Consider the following 18,969-nt stretch of genomic DNA (forward strand, 5'->3'; position numbering starts at 1 on the left):
ATGTATGCATGTATCTATGTATGTATCTGTGTATGTATCTATGTATGTTTGTTTTTTGTTTGTTTGTTTGTTTGTTTTAAGGTATATACTGGTATTGGTACATACAAACACGTGTGTGCACATTCTGTGTGCGGCTTAATGATGGTTGAAATTATTCAGCAAACCATTGTACAACTAAATACGTCGCGTTGCTCATTACATTGAGCAGAATGATAAACCCTGGTCATAAAGATCGTTGTCGCCTGGAAACGTTTGTAAAGAGACCATTATCATTATCCAGTTCTACTTCCATTAACTTATCATGACCGCAATAAACGCCTCGTACTTCGTCTATTCACATTGGCAATTTACCAGCTCAGTGTAGCACAGATCATCAATAGGTCATGCGGAAAATTCGATATTGAATGAGATTGCGGTCGGGCAGAAATTCTCAGCGGTGAGAAATTAGGGCCTTGTTACAAAAGCATACATGTACCTCAGTGAGTTGTCTTGACTAGTGTGTTGACCGGGGCTTGTCAGAGCGCAGTGACCTTTGACATAGATTTGCGGCAACAGATACTGACTAGCAGCATTTTTAGGGTTCAACTCCAGGACCTGTTAATGTTCATTAAAATACCTAGTCTACAGCCCTCGACTCAGTCTATTTGCCTTCGGACGACGGTCAAAAGAAAGAGTCGAGGGCATTAGATTATAAAAATACCCTATAATGGAGAGTGAGTGCCGTGCGCACGACTTATTCCTCAGGTCTACCTGCGAATGACTTGATAAGAAGAATAATTATTTCAACGTTCAGATACCTATAATGAGTAAAATTATCTTCAGACATTTCAAAGTTTCTGCAAACAGATAGTTCAGGCGCTGTGTTCTGTCAAAGAGCTCTGTCGGTTCCGGGACAATATTTCTAAGCCCGATACGACTTTTCGTAATGCGTGAGACCGAAATACTGCTTTGTGTCAGTGTCAGAGTGTTTGCAGATTACACTTTGGAGGTTTATATTGAAATTGTGAAACAACAATGAATATCAGAATATGATCATACTATACACATTTATACTAAATCTTCATGTGATAGCATAACCTGGCGTTACTATGACGGTCTTGTGTAACTTTAATTTTGATAAGTGATCTCGGGATTCATATCCATAAAATATCTAAAAGTTTCCTGTGAGAACGCAAATTTTCGGGTGTACATACAGTGTGTACGATGCAGACAAGTGGGACAAACCGTCTGTAGTCTGGCAGTATGAAGCAGATAGGTATATACAGCACAACATGGGCCACATACAGTTCACCACAGAACGCAAGTGCTCTGACCGTTCATGTGGTGTTGCCATCACTGTTGGTCCACTGCGCTTACGGATGACTGTGGATTAACCGATGATGCAAGCAGATCCACGGAAATTGAATAATAGTCAGCGTTAGACGCCTTGGCAGCTTAAACTTGCTCTTGTCGTTTGAAATGCTGTAAGTTCCACTCCGACACTTATCCACGTGATGGACCATTAACCCCATTCCGTCGGATATTTGGCGATTTATTTTTTTCGCTTCCAGGCCGCGAGCAAAACAAACTTAGAAGTTAGAGCCAACAAATTACTTATGATTCGACCGACACTCTGCAAAACGAACTATCATCTAAGTAATATGTTTTGTAAATCTGTCGACGCCAATTCTCCACGGACAAATATGATGAGTGAAGCCCCCATTACATGTTATTGTTCTGTTACCTGGAATTGGCATACCCATACGTATTGACGCACTTAGGGAGCATCTCTATACACGTAATTCACGTTGAGGGAGCTGACTTCGGTAGAGTGAGGACTCTAGGAAGAAAAAAATTAGAAATCATACTTGCTTAGTTTTTTTTTTGTACTCATAGCCTGTGGCAGGGTTTAAGCTTGAAAATCGATTTAAACCTGTAGTCGAATTGTCAATCAATCTTTGTTAAAGCGAGATGTAGAAAACCTGAGCTGGGTTGCGTAATGATGGTACGGTTATGTAATGATCAAGTCGATTTGCCGGCAGACTTTCTCACGCTACGGGGCAGCTAACCACTTTTTTTATCGGCGACAAAGTACAAATAGCACAATGAACCAAGCGTTAAATTATCCAGGGTTCACCTAAGTCAGTCTTTGAATCCCGCTGGTTTGTAAAGCTGTATGCTGCAAAAGCAGAAACACATGATGCAATGTGAATTTTGTCCAAGAACCGGACAGAAGCAGAATTCAAAGCAAAGTTGTCGTACTTACTTCAACACAATGTGGATAATAGTGATTGTGAATGAAGAAAAGTACCTTCAAATTAAAAAAAAATAATGCTATAGGTATCTCCTGCTTGAATCTGGCTGTTTAAGCTGCGTTTTTGATGATGGAGGAGGCTGTGGTTTTTGTGATTGAGATCAACCGACTCTTTTCAAATATGAAGCAAGGATGTAATGGACCTATCATGTCTTTACTCTAATGAAGAATTTGCTTGTGAGACCTGTTCGTTAATTTGCCTCATATTTCAAATTTGAAAGTACGAGCTCGGCATACGTGACGAGAGAGAGTATCTCTTTTACCCAATTTTTCGGAACGTTTAGGAATTTAAAATACCGAACATTGGGCAGATCGTCCATGAAGCCGACACGAACACGAAGTGTCTGTAACTGTGTTATTGTTCACAAACGAAGTCTGGTCCTGACTGGCATTCAACTGTCGAAAATAGCACACACTTTCACATATACAGGCTGTGTTAATTTTAACATCGAACACTACAGGTATTTCGACATGTTATTTGAGAGAGGCAGTTTGGCCTTCCACCGTCGACGCAACTACAAGACGATATCTGTTCGTCGCCGCTATACCCTTATTCATTTCCATGCGGTTGTGAAGGCCATGCAATCTAAACAGTAGTGACTTTAGTCTCAGCAACGGTGAACTCTAACCTGTCTACAATCCCCACTTCAATTACCGAACCATCCTCCTATTGTGATGACAGGTATCTCTCTACATGACTAAATGGAAACCTTTCAGAAAAAAATGCTTTCTGTTCACCAACAGAACTTCAAGACGATGAGGGCATGAACAGTATAGCACTCGCTTTTTGTTTTAATGGCACAATTCATTAGGCTCATTGTTTGATTGTATTGTCCAAGCAAGTTTTTGTGGACATTACAGGTATTGTGGGGCTGAGTAATGTAACGTGAACTCTATTGATCCCAGCATGTTTAAGCAGGCATGCAATTACTACAACAATTAATTTATGAACAATACGTCAGATACACATTGGATAAATTTTTTTGTCTCACAAAAACAAAAAAATAGTTATAAAGAAAGCGAAGACAGTTGCCAGGTTTCTTAAAGACCAAACACGAGTAAGAACGATAGATAATGGACGGTGGATGATAAAAACTAGAGAACTTCTCCACATTCTGTAAACCCTCTGCTCAATGAACCATTGCTTCATAAAACGCCACGGACGGTTCAAGGCTCAATTTGGTTTACCGTAAAATCACGAGGTGAAGCGATTCTTGCACACGCGTGGTGCAATATCAAAGTGGTGTCGTAACTGATATGATTTTACTTTTAATTGTCTCTCTTCTTGCCAAGCTTCCATCGTAAGATAACGTTTTCTCTGTTTATTCAGAGAATTTCCCAAACCTTCGCCCTCCTGACCAATGAGTGTAGAGGCCCAAGCGCGTAATAAGACATGGATATGCGTTCATTGATTTTACAGCTCAACGCCAAGGTATTTCTCTGAGCTCAACCACATGCCCTCGTTCGCTATGGGTCCCTCTCAAATACCCACGTGCGCGTCGTAACACGCTTTCTTGTTGTTCTTTACAAAAGGCATGGAGAAAAGTTATCATCATGATGATTAGGAAAGTTTCTGTGGCGGGGGACGGGTGGGATGGGTGGAGGAAAGGGACAGAATGGGTAAGATCAGTTGGAGACGTAACTCACCCCTGACTTCTTTCACTCATGTTATTTGTTAGTAACTCGTCGTAAAAGTACTTTGTGGTTTACATAATTTGTAAAATGAAACGACGAAGAGTAAAAAGGCCCAAACTAATCATCAGATTTATCATCAAGCATGGAATAAATTTATTTAATTGATAAAAAGTTTCAATACAGAGCAATGGATCAACAAAGTGTTGAGGTGTTCTTCACACATTCACCATCGTGAAAGCCAGGGATAGCGAAGGGCGCCATTAAGCATAGCAGTGATCGCCCATTTTATATAGTGTATAAATTATAGTATGTCGCGATGGTAAAAGGTAGATAACAGCAGCCATAAACGTTGAATGGATTTACGAGTGATTCAAAGTATATCGCGAACCTTGATCAATGCTTGGTACATAACGACCTTTCGTTCTTCTTCGTCCTCAAACGTGAAGTGATTAGTTTACATGGTGATTAAATAAGCCTAAAATCCTTTCCATGCATATTTACATGTCGAATGATTCAATATGAATAATATCTTAATACTGTTTGTTTTGCCAACTCAGTCGTCGTACATTGTCGTCCAATATTTTTATGTCAATGACCACCTGTGAGTGGGAGGGGCTGGCTATATATAGCCGTTTTATAAGTCACGTGCATCTTAAAGTGTTGATAACGAATACCGCAGGTTATCGCTTGCCTTATGAAGATGAAATCTGCTCGCAAGGTCATGGTGACCAACGGTAAACTTGGTCGTAAAAAGCGGAGAAGGCGAACGAGACTTGAGTCGGAAGCGTGATACTTTGTGAATAAAAGTTTTAAAAAATAGTAGAGATCGGAGAAGGGGTCGTTGCTATGGGGGAGGAAAACAACAAGTGACAGCTCGATGTGACGGATATTGAGTTTTCCATGAAAAATACTCATATTTTTCAAAGAAATATTTCCTCTTCCAAGTCAAGAGGGAATTTTTGCATAGACAGCATATCTTGAAATATTCGACTCAGCATATTTCTTCTCATATTTCACCGTCTCCTCCCAATGTTTAAATGGTGCATCCCTAACTTGGCCGGAGAATGATAGCTTTTGGGATTATCCCCATCACGTTCCCTCGAGGTACTGTGGTCCGATTCAGTGCCGTGCACGTGTCGGGAAAGCGTGCCAAAGGAATACACAATGTGTGTTACGTGGAACTGAAACGTGCCAGACTTGTCGATGTTTACAAACCGGCTTTGCTTTGTTCTATTGTCTTTAGTGAAAACTGATGATAGCAGGTGTCCGATACCGAGGCAGTAGAGGGGGATACGGAGTGTCAAGTATCGCAAGACAGTGTTTGCAGTGACCTCCCCTTCCTGAAACCTGTCATTTTTTTCCAGCTGTTCTTCTTGAAATCAGTAAACAAACCATTCCTTCTGCTCAAAGCGGAAATAGATTAAATGAAGAGTATATATACTCAGTTGCATCCATTAATCTCAAACCATTCCTTCTGCTCAAAGCGGAAATAGATTAAACGAAGAGTATATATACTCAGTTGCATCCATTAATCTCAAAGTTCAGATTCGACCGTAACGAGTTTATACCGTCAATACCATTATTGGAAGTATATTTCAAAGGGATGCAGAATGTTTTGAGCTATAGCTATGTCATCGATATCCAAACCCTTAAATTTGAGGGAGACAGATGTGGAACTAATGATTCTATAGGACCTTATTTTCTCATCTTCGAAAAGAATTTATTCACTATGGTGAGTCATGCATATACAAAAACGTGCGAGAAACTATGGTGGAGTATGCACGTTGAAATGTTTTCAGAAATATGGGAAAGGAACAATAAATATGAAAGACATTAGGAATTTATTCGTTTGTGTTTCGACACTGAAGAATATGAGGCCATACTGAATAACATTTCATAGCAAATCAAATCAGCTACCTGCCCTGGACTGTCAAGGCGATGACGTCAAGGTCACGTGTGCCTATCCACTGCCGGTGGCTAGTCTGGCATGATCTCGACCGGACTCTTTGTGGACCGTGTCAAAACTGATCTGAGCAAGTGTAAACGAGATACGGCATGATAAGACTTGAACAACGGTGTAGAGAGGCAAATGCCCCGATGCATGCTATCGACGCTTGAGCCGAAATATTTCACTGATATTCAGTGGTCTTGTCAACACCACATCATCAACTGTGCAGGCGCTTGCAAACAGCCTGAGAAATATGCGGGAAAACTCAGACTCGAAAACGGCGAAAACTTATAACAATTTCGTCGTGATAGACTCACTTGCCAACCATTGCGTTTGTAACAGCGATTTTCTTGACTTTCATCAAAGATTGAAATAATATCGAGGTAGTACGCGCCGCGAAACTGAAAAAAAGACTAAAGCTCTTGCTCAAATTTTCCTCGACGATCTTCCATTTATTCTCTTTACAAAGAAAGAACAGAGGCCAGGGATCACCGTGCAAATTTGGTACTGGAGAAACAAATTACCCAACATTAACCGATGTTTGAAATTCAAAATGGCCGCCATCCCAGTGTCACTCTACGGGGAAAATCGATTTTTTTTTTTATTTTCACTAAAACTACATAACGTATACGTTAAAAGCTTCGAAACGAGTAGCGACCACAGGGCCTGAAGAGAGTCCGAATAAACGATCCTGATCTGCCTTTCTACCTTGATATTGTAAAGTCACCTCATCTGAATGAGTCGGTCAACTTTTCCATTGTGAAGTATCAATTCCTGACAGATTTCAGTCTGATGTGTCATCGCCTTTACATACTCAGCACAGTATCATTACTAAACAACTGTCATGTTTCTCATCCATTGATGACTGATGGATGGTTTCGTACCAAAAAATGAAAAGTTGTTGACGAAGAACCGCTTAAGCCGTCAAAATAATCCTTCATTATGGGCCCAAAAATGAAAAGTTGTTGACGAAAGACTGCTTAACCCGTCAAAATAATACTTGATTATTACGCTCACGACTTCTTGTTTGACTTTTAGTTTAATTTGAATGTAATTTGAATATTCTGAACAAGGAAAATCTCCGAGACAATACATATACTGGCATGTATTTGAAAGTCATCTTTAAATTTCTTGGCGGTTGTCATGGACGATGGTTCTGTCGATATTGATTGTATATGAGCTTGTTGCTTACGGATTTCCTTCTCGGTACGACTGGCTCCGCTCTTTAAAATTAGAGATAGTTTTCCTAGATAGACACATACCCTTATGATGTAATTTGGGGTCATTATGACACTAAATAATTTCAGCTCTCAAGTTCATAAATAGCAAATCTTTCCAATTTCCTCTTCTTACGATAAAATGTTCAAGCATTCCGTACTTTTTCAATCACTCCCCGTTTTTGAAAAAGCAGCTTTGAAGCAATCATATGGTCATAGAAGACTATCCAACCCATGAATATGTAATCACAAATATGCAAAAAAAAATTGTTCTCGGATTTAGTAATAACATCACGATAAAAAAACTTGTTAATATCAGCTATATCTGGTCCTAGATTATGCAGTTTTATTTGATTCACGAGAAACAACATGATTCCATTTCGATAAGGCGGGAAAGTTTATGTGTTTAAGTAACGATTTCTCCGCTATTCATGGCTTTGCGAGTTATGTAATAACTATATTGTGTTAGGTTGTGTTGTAATCTTGAACAGTATTACGTACGTGTACAATGTGTATCTAGCATATGCGTCAATCGAAATCAAAACTTGTTCAAAAGATGAGGTTAAAAATGAAAATGACTCGTCGTTCTGATGTCTTAAGACGATGCGCCTGGATTTGTCGTAAAATACCAACGTGGAAATAGCGAGCGGACGACCACTGTTTGGCGGTTGAACAACCATCTATTTTGGCGCTAAAATTCATGATCGATATAAGCTGTTTTCCGCCCAGAAAAGAAAAGAAAAAAACCGTGACGTGATATGTCTCAAGTGTAATACGCAATACAATTCTCTCGAGTTTGAAGAAGACAAACTTAACGATATATGATTTTCAATACAAGTGAGATTTCACATCAGTTTAGTCCTGGTGAAGGTCTATATTATACCTTTTCGTTTGTTTTTGGCAGTGATCCAATTGAAGTACATCGACAAATGATTGCGCGGTAAACTACAGTCTGTCAGGAGCTTTGTATTATCGTAACGGGGGTGGGAAGGCAAACTTTTGTGTTCAAATCAGTACTCCCATACCCAATCAAAAAGAAAATTGATAATACACTTTGAGGGTGATAAAAATTTACTCGAGTAAATTTGATGGCTTTATCGGTAACCTGGTCATCATTTACAGATGGGTAAATGATCCGTATTTAGCTGGAGACGATCGCTTCTACTGTCTATGGCTTGACATCACAGTCTGTACATACATATGAAACCAATTTGAATCTGGAATTTAAATCAAGTTTCAACGATAACGCTGACCAATACAGTACATGTACCAACTTTGCGTTCACAACGACAAGAGGTTTGCTTTACTGTATGGTATATACAGTACACTGCCGTGAAAAATTCATGAAGTTCTTCATCACTGCTGCTGCTACCAATTTTATTGAGTACAAGTATCTTCGTTATCTACATGCATCAGAGTTGGCCTATACTTTTGTAGGGGTGGTTAGGGTGGAGTGAAAAATCTTTTTGTACACTATGCATATCAGGTTTTTGCATCAACATGCACCAGCTTCCCGGTGTGTGCCACAGTATCAGGGTCATATAGTTTAGTCTTATCAATCAATGATGTATTCAAAGTCGTCCGCCCAATCATCCCATCACGGTTTCCAGTGCCTTATCGGATAATATGCCATGATCGAGTCTTGTTAACGTTTTTTAGCGTTTCTGTGCACAAACGTTCAATTGAAGGACAACAACCAACTTCATACGTATCCAGCTTCTGTGTATTTTTCCTTGCTAAACTCATAGTAGCCTACATCATTTGTAATTATTTAGTTCTCACTTGCCCGGCTCGCTTGTTCCCTTTCTTTGCCAGATTCCAACCATATTCACTAAATCTGCACTTAATAAGCAATTTTTGTCCACTTTCAAGCAAAACTGCACATTTTCGCACAAATCCATTTCCCTGTAGAAAAGGGGTCAGTTTTGAATACAATCAAGTACAACCAAATATACCAGAATGTAAGCTTAAGGCCATGTAGGAAATGTTGCAGGCCTGGGTATACCCACTACTACTCCTGCTCAAGGGAGTTCAGAACGAAAGATCACAATATTGCAATCACACAAAGTGTCAAACTATTTGAAAAGGGTTACTGTGACCACTGCACGGCGATACTCTCTCGAAGATATTCTTCTATATATGTATAAGCTTACATGTAATATTCAGTTAGAAATAAGTTTAGTTAAAGTACAAAATATGTACATTGTACATATTTCTTACTCAACACAATTGGAACTATTTTGGGATAATTGGATCTTCATATTTTTCAAATTTCTCAAAAATGTTAGGTCCCCTATAGATGAATGTTGCAATATTACAAATTACTCATAAAGACAAGTGTGTAACGTAAAAAGAAAAGCAGATTTATAGCTTACATTTGCAGATTTTAAAGACATTACTTCACCATCCAATTATCCAAAATTAGTTCCAATCGTGTTACTCATGTTCAACACTAATTAATTATTAAAAACAAAGGAAAGACACTTTATTTTGCTTATATTCTTCACTTGACATTTTGCATAATAAGACTGTCCGATTCTTGAATAACAGTGAGATATAATCAACAGTACATACATCAAACAACACTAAGTGAACGTATGACAGACGCCATGTCCTCGTTTTACATAACATAAATCGTTAACCAATGGCCTGGCTTACATACCTCAGCTAAAACTTCCCATTCACCCATTATTTTGTACTCTTTTTACGAATGGCAAGAAGTGCCTTTACAGATTTACCAAAGGCAATATATTGTTAGGCTCTTTGACCCTAATATCAATGTTCATGAAGCGAATGAAAACACAAGCTTATGGAAAATCAGTTCAAGAATAAGCTTATTTTGTACAAAGCTTATTTGAATAGGTCCGTAAATGCACACTTTTGAAAATCGAGCGCCTTCTCTGGTCTCTGTGGAAAAAAACATGACCTCCCCTCTTGTAGTTAACACATTTCGAATCATCTTCTTAAGTTTGACGGCCGACCCCAGCCAGAATAACTAAAATGTACCTTGCAATGTACAATGAACACAAATGCTACCCTGCCCTACTGACCACTGCAGGCACTTACATTCATGCAGCCGTTATTGTCAAATGCACAATGGACGTGCTGTGAAGGGTCATGTCATGCAAATAATAGGCCTACGTATACTATCTGCGGTCTTCGCTGGTGTATATTAAGAAACGACAGATAATCATTCGACGACTGCTGAAAATATCCATGCTAAGTTCTCATATCTGTGAATGCATAAAATGCCTGATTAGCTTGTTCATGCCACTGCAAGTTATTTGGAAAGCTCTGTATTTCGGCTAAATAGCAAAGCCAGTTTTCCGGTAACATACGGAAGTCAAAGTCGAATAACCAGTACAGACACGTACTCTTTGGTATGAATTTACTTGGTAGTGCCACATTTCCACGAGAAGAACTGTTAGATTTTGCTTCATGTCAGTGTTAACTTGAAGAGAGAAAATTTTACCAGGAAAAGCATTCTTCATGTGCTGTTTGGACAAAGTTATGTTTTGCAAAACAACCCACCTATCACGTCTCTCCCGAATCGTTTAATTTGGCGCGCATTCATGTAAACAGTGCAAAGTGGTCGCGGCTTGTCATCACAGTCCCTCGAAGAGACGTGATAATAAATGTACTGTATCAAGGACTCAAATTAGTGTAGTATATTTTAATGATTAAAATATCTTAAGAAGGAAATATATCGGTGTACAAATGCCATGAAAGTGTCGCCTCGTTCCATATGCACTAGATATGTCAACGGGACTTTCTAACGAATCGATCGGTGACTTTACGGGCCCAAAATAAAGAGCGAAAAACATCCTTTAAAAAGTTCTACAGTACACAAATGACTTCTGTATACGTCAAAAACATCATTTGGAATACCTCTACCAACATTTGCAATGACAGTTCACAAAAAATGGGAAAACGAGGGCGATTTTCATGTTCGGGGACCGGGATACTAGCGAATTTGCCGCAGTAATGTATGCATATAATACCGAGAGGGCAACAGGCGTAAACAATACAGGAAGTATCGAATATTGTGCGGGTTTTCCCATATTTTTTCTCGATTTCAGAGAAAACATTCGATATTTTAAAGTTGTGGATGTTTCCTATGCGATATGAGGGAAATGTGCTCAATAAAATTGAGAAAATCGCATGTGCCGTCGAGCTAAGCAAACTGTTGCGCGCGTTTCAATGACAAAACATGGCCGATTTGTGTTTGTTAACATTTTTTCGAACTCGAAAAAAATACATAGAAACTTTTAGTTTGTCGAGCATAACTTGCTATTTTAAATCAAAAGACTATAAAATACGGTAAACTGTAAAAAAAAATTTGGGAAAATACACATTTTCGTGAAAAATTTGGCCTGAAGTTGAGGTCACACATTTCACACCTACTTCGCACAAATTCACACATCTCAAAAACCTAAATAGACAAGCTGATTGTCAACCATTTTCACAGCGTTGGATAGATTAGAGTGTCTACTTTTGGGAAAGGTGTGAAAATCCTCCGAAAATTCACATTTTATGCACGAACGATCATTTCAGAAAAATGTTGGAAACACATCTCGGTGCACTTGTGCGTGACCCTGGCAGAACTTGCGGTCGCGATTGTTTGGTGTTTCCTTCGACGTCCGCGAAGAGTGAATAAATTACGGACAGGTTCAGCGGGAAATTCAGAATTCATTCTGGTTCACAACAGAAGCATTCAAGATGTCTGATGCAGCAAAATCACCAAAGAAGGCGGCTAAGGCCAAAAAGCCAAGAGCAGCTCCTGCTCACCCAAAGACCAGTGAGATGGTAGCCGCTGCCATTGCCAACTTGAAGGAGCGCAACGGTTCCTCTCTGCAGGCGATCAAGAAATACATCGCAGCCAACTACAAAGTTGACATCGATAAGCTCGCCCCATTCATCCGTCGTGCTTTGAAGACTGGTGTTGCAAAGGGAGCTCTTGTCCAAACCAAAGGCAAGGGTGCTTCAGGAAGCTTCAAGCTGAACCCCAAGGCCAAGGTGGAGAAGAAGAAGAAGAAGCCCAAGAAGCCAAAGAAGCCCAAGAAGCCTAAGAAGCCCAAGAAGCCCAAGGCAAAGAAGGCCAAGAAGCCAAAGAAACCAAAGGCAAAGAAAGCAAAGAAGCCAGCAGCCAAGAAGCCAGCCAAGAAGCCAGCTGCCAAGAAGCCAAAGGCAGCTAAGAAGGCAGCAAAGCCCGCCAAAAAGGCAGCTAAGCCTAAGGCCAAGAAACCCAAAGCCCAAAAGAAGAAGTAAGCGGTCGGGGCTTCACTCGTCACACCCAAACCAAACGGCCCTTTTCAGGGCCACCACATTTTCAAAAAAGAGAACTACCGTTCCTTTCCATATTAATTATGGAATTACCTTTCATTAATACTATTACCTTTCAAACCTCCCTTGTTTCAACCTGACGCTCACAATTATCGTAAGGTAGTCTATTTAGTATCTATTGAAATTGCATCTCTTTACAGTCCTTGACGTTTAGTCCAGAATTTTGTTTTGTAATTTATTTCCGAAAGATCATTCTGTCAACAAGTTTCACCATGATTCCTAGTAATTCTTAATCGTATTTTCATAGTGACGGATGACGTATGCTCGATGTCTGAAAAGCAACGCCGGTTTTTTGATTGTTCCATATTCCCAAAACAACTTTCGTACGTGAGGTTCAGTTAGAGTCAGAAAGACTTTGGAAATGGAGTACGCATGCCCACAAAAAAATCGCGCCAAAATTAGAAATTGACAATAGGGCTGAATAGCATAATACTAATAGCAGGCCGCCCGGCCGGCTAGTGACGCGTGTCATGACATGGCAGGTATACCAGGTGTGGCAAACATACCAAGTTTGAAATAAAGTGTACACAAGCTGAGATAGTAGAAGCCACAAGGCGATAAAACAAGTTAGTGTTTTCTGTTTTGTAAGTTGACGAGTTTCTGTTTTGTAAGTTGACGCGTGGGCGCGCACTGGCTTCGTATGCCACACCTTTGAGGTAAGTAGTAAGTTTCCAAAATAAACTCTGCTTCGGTGGTTTGGGTATCTCATATGTTTATTTCCACTTGTACATATTCCTCACTGCACTGTTGCGAGGACTACTTTGTTGTGCATTACATAACTATGACCCCGCTAGCCAGCCACAGGTAAACAGATTAAAACTCATTGACACCTACTGTAATACTGGATGTACCGTTATTTCACGGGGCCGTCTACCAAATCGTGGGTGAAGGGACGGTGACCAAATGTTCCGATGCAATCGTGTGACCCATCGTGACCTTGACCTAAACCTCGCTATACAACTTACAATTTACATAAACATAAAAACACAATTTGGTGTATGGGCTGGCTGGCAACATTACATTTCAATGCTGTTAATGTGGAAAGTAATTCTATTTACAACATAGTCAAAACTCTACAAAGTGACAATAAATAAATATTACTATAAAATACAAGACTATGTTCTTCACAATTTTTGCATTTACACTATCGCTTTCAATAAATTTTCACAGATATCAATGCATCTTGTCCACACACTGAGTCAGCATAAATACCAATGTTTCACATGTTCAATGCAGTAATGGCGTCTATTAGAGATGTTCTGGCCTTTTTCATAGTAATGAAAAACCCAAACAGAATTTATTTGCCTGACCCAGTGTTTACAAGTCTGTTTATAAAATGTAATTTACATCAGATCTTTACCTTGATCTTGAATATGTAATTCAGATGATATTCCTGTTTAACTGTTCTACTACCCAGAAACTCACTGACCTACATCTGTTTTGACCATTCATCATCCCTGTACCCCCTCAATGAAAAAATGTCGAATTGTGAATTTTATCACATTACATACAACTGTTACCTGGACATGCTCTTTTAATGCAGAACATTGACATAAAGAAAACATTCTTGAAAACAAAAGCGGTTGAAATCAAAGCTAGTGAAAATAAAGTGCATGCTACACTTATACAAATTAAAATGTCACTTTTGTAGATATAAAAACCAGCCGTGACAATTAGATAAAGCAGAGAGAGATTTTGAAACATGTCATGACAGTTGACATCAAGAATCAAGGTAATTGTCCAAGGCAAGGCTGGCAAGCTTCAGGACAAAACAATTCAAATATTCTGCAATTTTACTCTGATATAGAAATTTAATTTCATATACATGTATGTCAGATATAATGCTTTATAAATTTAGGCGATCTCTTTTTCTTCTATAGTATTTCTTGAATTCTGTTCCTTGACCAAATTCTATCTTTATTGAAAGCGAAAAAAGTTAGAATGCAGGGAAAATGGGTGTACGCTGAGTAATTCTGTTTGTAGTCAATTTTCTTTTGCAGATTTTTGGACAATAAAAAAATATGGCAGGGTGATACGTGTTATTTTTATCGTGACTTGGAACCACTGTCAAGATGGATCTAGTGGTTTAGAATGCTAGTTTGGTTGTCTTGCATACACATCTAATTAGTTTTCTGCATTGATACAACTGTACATTCAATAGTATGGATGAAAAGACATAGTTGTCTTGTACTTAAACCCGGGGTCGAAAAGGCCCGGGATCAAGATTAACTATGGTGTTAAGAAGATTATGAGGTGTTTCTGTCTTTTGTTCTCCTTTGAAATTGCAATCGTTATATAAACATGTTGCTAGATTTTTGGATTACATAAATATGTTGCTAGATTTTTGGATTAAGTCTGCACAGGGCTTTAAATTGCTTACAATCCTAGGCTTGTATTATGTTCCATTTTCCTTCCTGGCAAATCAGCTATGGGAATGTAGGCATGACTACGACATGGCATGAAATGGGATAAAACAAAATCATCTCTACGACAGGTGTAACAGATGACCCATTGATATTATCAATCTACGCACTCCAGTTTCTGTATAGCCATTGATCGGTCTTTTACTATTTCACTGATATTCATGATAGCATACAACCTTCTGTTCTGTAAACTTTCTCTGCGATCTAATTTGGCTGATTAAACGGTAAAATTTTCCCTATTTGGAGAAAATAGCTAAACTGATTCACAGAGAATACATTAGGGACTGACCATTTGATCTCGGGAGGGAATGGTCAACTTTGGAGGGGGTGGGGATCTGCAAACCATATATTGCTAAAAAACATTTGAAGCCTTGTCACATTTGAAAAGACATTCATATGACTGTTGACAAAATAAAAATTAAGGTTAGAATGCACCTTGGCAACATAAATCAAGACTCAAAAACTTTTACAATACAATTTTGGTCCATCACTTGTGGGGCTCATGTGAAGCTCACAGAGTAAATAAAGTTTTCACTGGCTTATTCTTTTGAAACTCAAAAATTGGATTATTTCCCCATAGAGTTATCACTCGGGTAGTGGCAATTTTGAATTTCAAATATTGGTCAATGTTAGGTAATTTGTTTCTCTAGAACCAAACTGTTCATGATGACCCCTGATTGTTAATCTTGAGTTGGTAAGAGAATGAAAGTTTACTGAGGAAATTGTTAAGTCTTTCACTTTCGAAGCACATATTACCTTAAGTGTACTTCAAGAAGTACAAAGGACACGTGTATCCTTTGATCACAGTCTGTGAAATGTACGATATACAGGTTTGTTATCTCCCCCAAACTCATTTCAATGATAACTACAGAATTCATTGCACGTGAGTTGGGCCTTTGAAAAATGCTTGCTACCTCTAACGATAAACATGTAATTTATAAATTTGACAAAACGTCTACAAATCACTTTGGTCAAATAAAAATAATATTGACTGTAGTAAAATGCTTGATTGTTTTTATTTGCTGAAGCAGATTTGTCCAAGCAGGAAATCTCTGACATCTATTGTCATATAATACATTGATATCACTTGAAATGAAGCAATATCATTCATAAATATTTTGTTACCATAAATCTAGCTTTCTATTTCAATTTTTATTGTAGAGGACAAAGAGTCGATTCCACTCCCCTAAAACCTATATTTCAAAATGTTTGTCTATCTGTACTCCAATGAAAGTGGTGACATTGCAATAACACCTGCAATGAGAGGGTTATTCAACCATATTTAACATCATCAAAATATTGACGACACCTTTGACCTTTGTCATTAGAGCAACCTCCAACCTCTTGGATAGGTTGGTTGATAAGTTGGTGAGATATTTAGCAACTCTGGGTCGATGATTGATGGAATACTTCACAGAGAATGATTCACAAAATATTGAAGAAATTCACTGCAGAGTATAGACACTTCCAAGTGCCCTAAGTATGTGAAGTTGCAATGCTATGTCAGGTTTCAGAGGAGTGAAAACAGTGTGATCAAAATGAACATTGTACTGATCAGAATTGTTGGATGTTTGTTGATGTCTCTGATTGTCAATTACTTGGTTTACAAAGAATGTTTCGAGCAATGAAAACATGGATATCAAACAGAAGCCATGGTTAATGACAATATATAAACCAAACAAATTTTCTTTGTGATGGTACGGGGTTCAAAGAGGAAACTCTAAATCCCAGCTACTGAGCATGCCCATCTACATACTTGTACATGTGAAACGATGCAGAGGATAACAAAACATGTTTGTCCAATTTTCAGACTCCTACGTATTTTAAGTGGTATTCAAGGTAACATGAACAAAGTTTTGTCTGAACTGAACATAATGTAAGAGATCATCTTAAGTAATGGGTTCATATTTGTAGTTCTAAAACACATCTATTACTGTAATTGAAGACAGCTGAAGTCAGGAACTTGGCTCTGATCTAGTGTAGCCGTGATATGAGCAAGAATACCTATAAAAATATTTATTTGTCCTTTCATGACAGCTGCACATGTAAAAACACTACAGCCCGAATTCTCTGCTATATGCACTCAAGATATCAAGGTTGCACTGATAAAGACTGACTTGCTGAGCGTTATTTGAATTTCTAGATTGCCTTGAAAATTCTGTATAGTATCTATAGTAGAATGGCAGTGAAAATACAGTTATGTGTACAGTAACGTGTAGGTTCGGTGTACAGTAACGTGTAGGTTCTGTGTACAGTAGCCTGTGTAGTACAGACAAACCCTGCTATGACTTTGCTCAACTGAGAATACAATGGCAAAATTTCAAAATGTCTTGGCTTTTTATTTTGATAAATTAAACTTGAGAAGTGGAATGCCTTTGTGTATTCACTGTAATACACATTATTTTTTGTTTTTCATACATGTAAAAATGTTCTATGATGATCTGAACTCAATGGTTCTACTCCGGAATGAAAAGGATGCACAGTGTTCTGCAGACTCCAGTACACCCAAGAGATCAAATGATGTCGGTACAAACAATCCCATGTGTACAAAGGCGTATATAAATACCCAAATTTATGTGCGCATTTGTGCAGGTGGTTTTGTTTGTACCGTACATGATCCATTCAAATTTTGGGTTTAGCCCATTACACTGCTATATGCATAATTGCAAACTGTTGGAACTTGTAACTGTCGATAATTCTGCTGTTTGTGATATCACAAAAGTGAAACAAAGAAATTCTACAATGGATGTGGTCATTTGCAGATCTTGGAATAAAAGTATTGCAAAAGTTTCAAGACAAGTGGAATGTCGGGGGGGGGGGGGGAGATAGATTGAGACAACTCAGGTGACAGAATTTGACATACCGTGTACAGCATAAAGTCATCAGTCTTATCACATCAAATAGTTTTCAGTCTCAATCTGACAAACTGTGCTCCGAACAATAGCTCCCTGCTGATTGCGCAATCCAATTATCTTGTTTTAAAGAAAGCCAATTATATTACGGCTTTGAAAGTACCAGCTGTGTTCTGCACCAACACAAAGCAGCTGAAAGGTTTTGTTGGGGATATACATAATATTTGAAGTAAATGATATGTCTTTGCACACCAAAGAGCGGTTGAGGGGATTCTACATCAAGAGATGAAAGAGGAGCAGCCACATGGAGGATTCATCAATGTCAAGCGGCAACAGAGGGGCATCTACATCAAGGGGAGGAAGAGGGGCATCCATGGTGAGGAACTTGGCGGTGGGGCATCCATACCAAGGGGCAGTAGAGGGGAGTCCACATCAGGGACCAGTTGAGGGACAGTCTTCAGTCTAAATCCCAGCTGAATAGATGATGTTTCACTAACATGTCTCGAACACTCTCTTTCAGTGGTTGGGAAACCTTTAAGAATAGAATAAAAAGTTAAAAATCAGTGAGATAAACAACAACTCAATATGAATCAACTGTGGATAGGTGACAATTTGATGAGGAAATTCACAATTGGTGTAAACACAGCTGTAAATGATTTCTTTTCTTGTGTACGTGGCAATTTATTTAAATGAACTCTCAAGGCCTTGGGTTTCCACTGACAGGTCAGTCAAGATGACATCGTAAAGATAATATTTATAAACTGACTAAATTTAAACTCATGACATGACCTGCAAAGATTTTATGAAACCTTTAAATGTTTCTCCATATTTCCTAACTTGAAAGGTCCATTTTTCACTGGCAAAGGACAAGGAAATGAATATTTACTGATTTCATTTGAATACTATTATCTCTACAAAGGATGTTTAACACTTATGTGCAAAACACTTGTAAGTCTGGAAACTTTCCAAACCGCAAAGCAGTCAATGGATGTAGTCAAGGACACATTTGAGAAACTGCCAAAACTTCAGATGCTTATGACTTCAAACAATTTGTTTCTCATCCGTTTTGCTGTTGAACAGGGTCGCACAAAAATATTGGCAGTGAAGGGCCTAAAATATTGGTACAATGTGTCAAGCTATTCTAACCTGTTCACCCTAATTCCCTTTAAACGGGTCCATGATCACCATTGATAACAGTGGGTTTGGGCCAAACCATTGTCGTGGAAGGGTTAAAAGATGATCCATTTCAAGGATGGAA

The 18,969-nt window shown here is 38.6% G+C and overlaps 2 protein-coding genes across 4 annotated transcripts in view; one reads left to right on the forward strand and one right to left on the reverse strand.

The window, feature by feature from the left end:
• Positions 1-11,774: 11,774 nt before the first annotated feature.
• Positions 11,775-13,898, forward strand: LOC139150954 (late histone H1-like). Its single transcript, XM_070723437.1, has one exon. It carries the CDS (start codon positions 11,813-11,815, stop codon positions 12,359-12,361), a length of 549 nt encoding a protein of 182 aa, XP_070579538.1. The 5' UTR covers positions 11,775-11,812; the 3' UTR covers positions 12,362-13,898.
• Positions 13,132-18,969, reverse strand: part of LOC139150953 (small G protein signaling modulator 3 homolog) — a 76,671-nt gene continuing 70,833 nt past the window's right edge. For all 3 annotated transcript variants that reach the window (XM_070723436.1, XM_070723434.1, XM_070723433.1), the window contains exon 21: positions 13,132-18,243. In XM_070723436.1, coding sequence (XP_070579537.1) covers positions 18,169-18,243 — 75 coding nt within the window. In that variant the 3' untranslated portion in view covers positions 13,132-18,168. The remainder of the gene's footprint in view (positions 18,244-18,969) is intronic.

Source organism: Ptychodera flava, chromosome 15, assembly GCF_041260155.1.
Source record: "Ptychodera flava strain L36383 chromosome 15, AS_Pfla_20210202, whole genome shotgun sequence".
Taxonomy (NCBI): domain Eukaryota; kingdom Metazoa; phylum Hemichordata; class Enteropneusta; family Ptychoderidae; genus Ptychodera; species Ptychodera flava.

Bases quoted from the DNA above. Each gene is read 5' to 3' on its own strand.
- LOC139150954 (XM_070723437.1), top strand. From the start codon at position 11,813: ATGTCTGATGCAGCAAAATCACCAAAGAAGGCGGCTAAGGCCAAAAAG.